Here is a 3,896-nt window from a genome sequence, read left to right as displayed (position 1 = left end):
ATATATGACTTAAAGAGAAAGTTGGAGGTTAATATTGGATGTGATAAATCTGAGGTACTTGCGATATGCCCAAGTCAATATAATATGAAAGAATATATATTTTCTGCTTTAAATTTTTTTTGGGGGGTATTAGGTTAATTCTTGTCATGTGTAGTTTTGTTCTGCATAATTTTGTTATGTGTTGAATAGCTACTTGGAAACTGCTTTGGTGCGAGGTACTGATTTCTAATGCTGTTTTAAATACAGAAGCAAGGAAAAGCAATGTTTGATGTCCCCCGAAGAAACTGTCCTAACTTTCGCTGAGGTCCAAGGGCTGCAGGAAGCCCTGCTTGGTACGACTGCCGTGAACAGCGTCCTTATCTGGTGAGCAGCCTCCGGGCCCTCCGCGTCCCCGTCTGTCCGTGGTAGTGCTTGTTTTACCTTTTACTGTCAGGTGCTATTTGCTTCTGAAAAGATCGGTCTGAGTAGACTGTTTCAATAGAAACGGGATTTTATTGTCAAAAATGCATAGTCGTTTCTGCTCCTGCCTAATGGCTGAGTGGCCTCCGTCAGAGGAACCACCCATTTCTGATAACCGCAAGCTGCAGACGGAATTTAAAAGCAGCCTCTGAAGGCAGCAGACAGCAAGAAAAAGAAGAAAGATAGTGGAGGGCTTCCTGCCTCTCGGAGAAGGAAGTGCAGCCAGGCGTGGTGGCACCCGCCTACCGTCCCAGCTACTCGGCAGGGAAGCTGAGGCAGGAGGATTGTAGACTCAAGGCCATTCTGGGCAATTTAGTGAGACCCTGACTCAAAGATAAAAAAGAGCTAGGGATGTAACTCATTGGTAGAGCACTTGCCTCCATACACCTGGGTTCAGTCCTCAGCACCCCCGCCCCCCTAAAAGAGGGAGGGGACCAAGTGGAACTGAGCGAATTTCTGTTTCTTACGGCCATAAGCCAGGAGGAAGGTCCCAGTCTGGCCCCTGGGTGACTGAAGGCCTAGTAAAAAACCTGGCCTACGGATTAAAGGACCAGAGGACAGAGCTCAGAGCAGCCACCGCAGCTAGAAAGGAAGAGAGAAACGTCACAAAGGGAGAAAGCCAAAGAAAGAACCCTGTGTTCTGAGTGTAACCATTCCCGAAACACCTGGCTGAGTCTTTTACCTACATAGCGCAGCCCAGGTAAAGCTGGAAGAACGGAGCTCGAACTTTAACATTTGAAGTTGTAATTCACTCAAATTAACTTTACTAGAACAAATAAAATCAGTATTCCTCAGAGGAACCTAGCGGAATATAATTCTTTGCAATATATTGTACCTAAGATACAATCTTAAACACACACACACACACACACACACTATTATGCAAACCAAATTAATTAGGGGCTGGGGATTTAGCTCAGCAACACAGTGCCTGCCTGGCAAGGGCAAGGTCATGAGTTCGATTCTTGGTACCAGAAAAAAAAAACAAATTAATTAACAAATTTGTGATAAGGAAACCAAGGTTGCCACCTCTTTTCTGACTACAGGGTAGAACTCTATTCCTGTCTCAAAAGAAAAAATACAGGCCACGCATGAGGATGTATGCCTGTAATCCTAACACTGGAAGGCTGAGGCAGGAGGGTCTCAATCTGAGTCAGCCTGGAGAAGTTAGCAATTCAGCAAGAACCTTTCTCCAAGCCGGGTGAGGTGGCACACGCCTGTAATCCCAGCACTTGGGAGGCTGAGGCAGGAAGAGCACTTGGGAGTTTGAGACCAGCGTGGGTTACAAATTGAGCTCAAAGCCAGCCCGAACTGCATATCGAGACCCTGTCTCAAAAGACCAAAAAAAAAACCTGTCTCCAAGAAAAGGATCCTGGGATGTGGGTCAGTGTTATGTGCTGGCCTCAATCCTGCATACCAAAAATAAAAAAAAGAGAGAAATAATGGAAAACTTTTCTCAAGGAATTTGGTTTTGCTTTTTTTGTTCTGTTTTGATTTTGATTTTGATTTGGTTTGGTTTCTTTTGTTTTTATTTTGGTTTTTTGAGACAAGATCACATTATGCAGTTCAGGCTGGCCTTCAACGCACTTTGTAGCCCAGGCTGGCCTCAAACTCATGGCAGTCCTCCTGCCTCAGCCTCCCAGGTGCTGGGATTACAGGCCTGTGCCACCACACCTGGTCTGTGAAGGAATTTGGAAACATTTATCCCTGGGAGGTTAATAGATTCACTCTAAGGCTCAGCTATTAAACTGTGAACCGATAGTTCTGCTTGTAGCTAATCTGTGACTAAGCAAGACAGAAGTCCCTTTTCCCTTCATCCTTGCCTTGCACAGGGGTGCTGTGATAAATAGGAATATTATGTGACAGCCATTTCGCTGGGAGAATGTGATCAGCTTTTTTTTTTTTTTGGGTGTCTAAGGAATTTAAAAACTGGCCGGCTCCTGAAAAAGATGTGCATTGATAGTTGTTACCAGGCGACAGTCTGTCACAGAGCCTACTCTGAAATGGTAAGTCGTGATGTGGGACCACTTCGGGTTTACTTGCATGTGAGGACTGGTCTCACCCGTGAGAACAGTAGCCGTGGTTATTAACAGACCTTCCTTGTTGCTTATTTTTTCAAGTTTAGAGATGAAAATAAGTTATTGTTTATCAAATTTTGGGCTGTATGGTTTAAAGGCAAATGTTTATTCACAACTATGAATCTGTACTACAAAATATGCCTTTTATGAGACTCCCAGCCACATTGCTATAAATGGCTTGTGATGTGAACAGATACTCTTAGGATGCTGGGCCTAGAGATGTTCTTCTTGCAGGGCATAATGCTCTCAACAAGCCACTGTGTTCATAGACTTAGCCTGTCCTCTGGTTTCGGCATCTGCGCCGGCTGGAGGTAGTTGTCCAGGAATGGAAATTAATTCCACGAAGGTCCATATTGGAAGTCGTGAGCGGAGACACTAGTAACAGGCTTGGTGCTGAGTGGAGACTGACTTGCCTGACACCCGGGTTCCCCTGAAAGCATCAGCACCCAGAGACTCTGAATACAAAGAGTGCATCTTTCCTAGCCTAGGAGGAACTGTGGAAGTAAACGCTGAAGTTGTATGATCTTAGAAAACTGTCCTATAAGCTTTTAAAAATACTCTCTTTTTTTGTCTTTTTGAGACAGTCTCACTCTGCAGCTCAGGCTGGCCTTGAGCTCACTTTGTAGCCCAGGCTGGTCTCGAACTCGCAGTGATCCTCCTGCTTCTGCCTGCCTACTGCTGGGATTATAGGCTTAGGCCACCACACCCGGTGAAAAAAAATACATATTTTTAATGTGGCACTGGAGCTTGAATTTGGGCCTTTAAACTGAGCTATATCCCCATTCATTTACTTAAAATTTAAAATTTTGAAGAGCTGAGGATGTAGCTCAGCATCACAGCCCCTGCCTGGCAAGCACAAGGTCATAAGTTTGATTCCCAGTACTGAGAAAAAAAATAAACTTTGAAACAGAGCCTTACTGAGTGGCCCATGTTGGGCTCCAGCTTTTGCCCGTCCTGCTATAACCTCCTGGAGTGCTAGGGTTATAGGCCACCACGCCTGGCCATCACATAATTTTGAGCGTAGTTATTTCCATCCTTTAAATAAAAAGGGACTGAATTTGCCTTAAGAATTTCGTTAATGTGAATTCAATTTTATCTTTTGTATTACCACATTAATATTTATTTGATATTGAAACATTTAACATAAGGTCCGGTGTGGTGGCGCACACCTGTAATCCCAGCATTCAGGAGGCTGAGGCAGGAGGATCGCTGGACTACATAATCAAACCCTGTTTCAAAAAAAAAAAAAAACCACATTTAACACAAATATTTAGATACTAACAGTCACCTAGGTAACCTTCAGAAATAGGTTTGTTTGTTTTGTTTGTTTGTCTTTTTGAGACAGGCACTCTCTATGCA

General features: G+C 44.0%; 1 protein-coding gene across 2 annotated transcripts in view; it reads left to right on the top strand.

The window, feature by feature from the left end:
* Palb2 (partner and localizer of BRCA2) overlaps positions 1 to 3,896 on the top strand; it is a 26,430-nt gene that overhangs the window by 17,803 nt on the left and 4,731 nt on the right. For both annotated transcript variants that reach the window (XM_013504896.1, XM_013504897.1), the window contains exons 10-11: positions 247 to 363; positions 2,378 to 2,465. In XM_013504896.1, the coding sequence (XP_013360350.1) occupies positions 247 to 363; positions 2,378 to 2,465 (205 nt within the window). The remainder of the gene's footprint in view (positions 1 to 246; positions 364 to 2,377; positions 2,466 to 3,896) is intronic.

The sequence above is a fragment of the Chinchilla lanigera genome, unplaced genomic scaffold (assembly GCF_000276665.1).
Source record: "Chinchilla lanigera isolate Chin_1 unplaced genomic scaffold, ChiLan1.0 scaffold00092, whole genome shotgun sequence".
NCBI lineage: Eukaryota > Metazoa > Chordata > Mammalia > Rodentia > Chinchillidae > Chinchilla > Chinchilla lanigera.
Note: the sequence above shows the minus strand (reverse complement) of the source record. Positions and strands in the feature narration are given on the sequence as shown.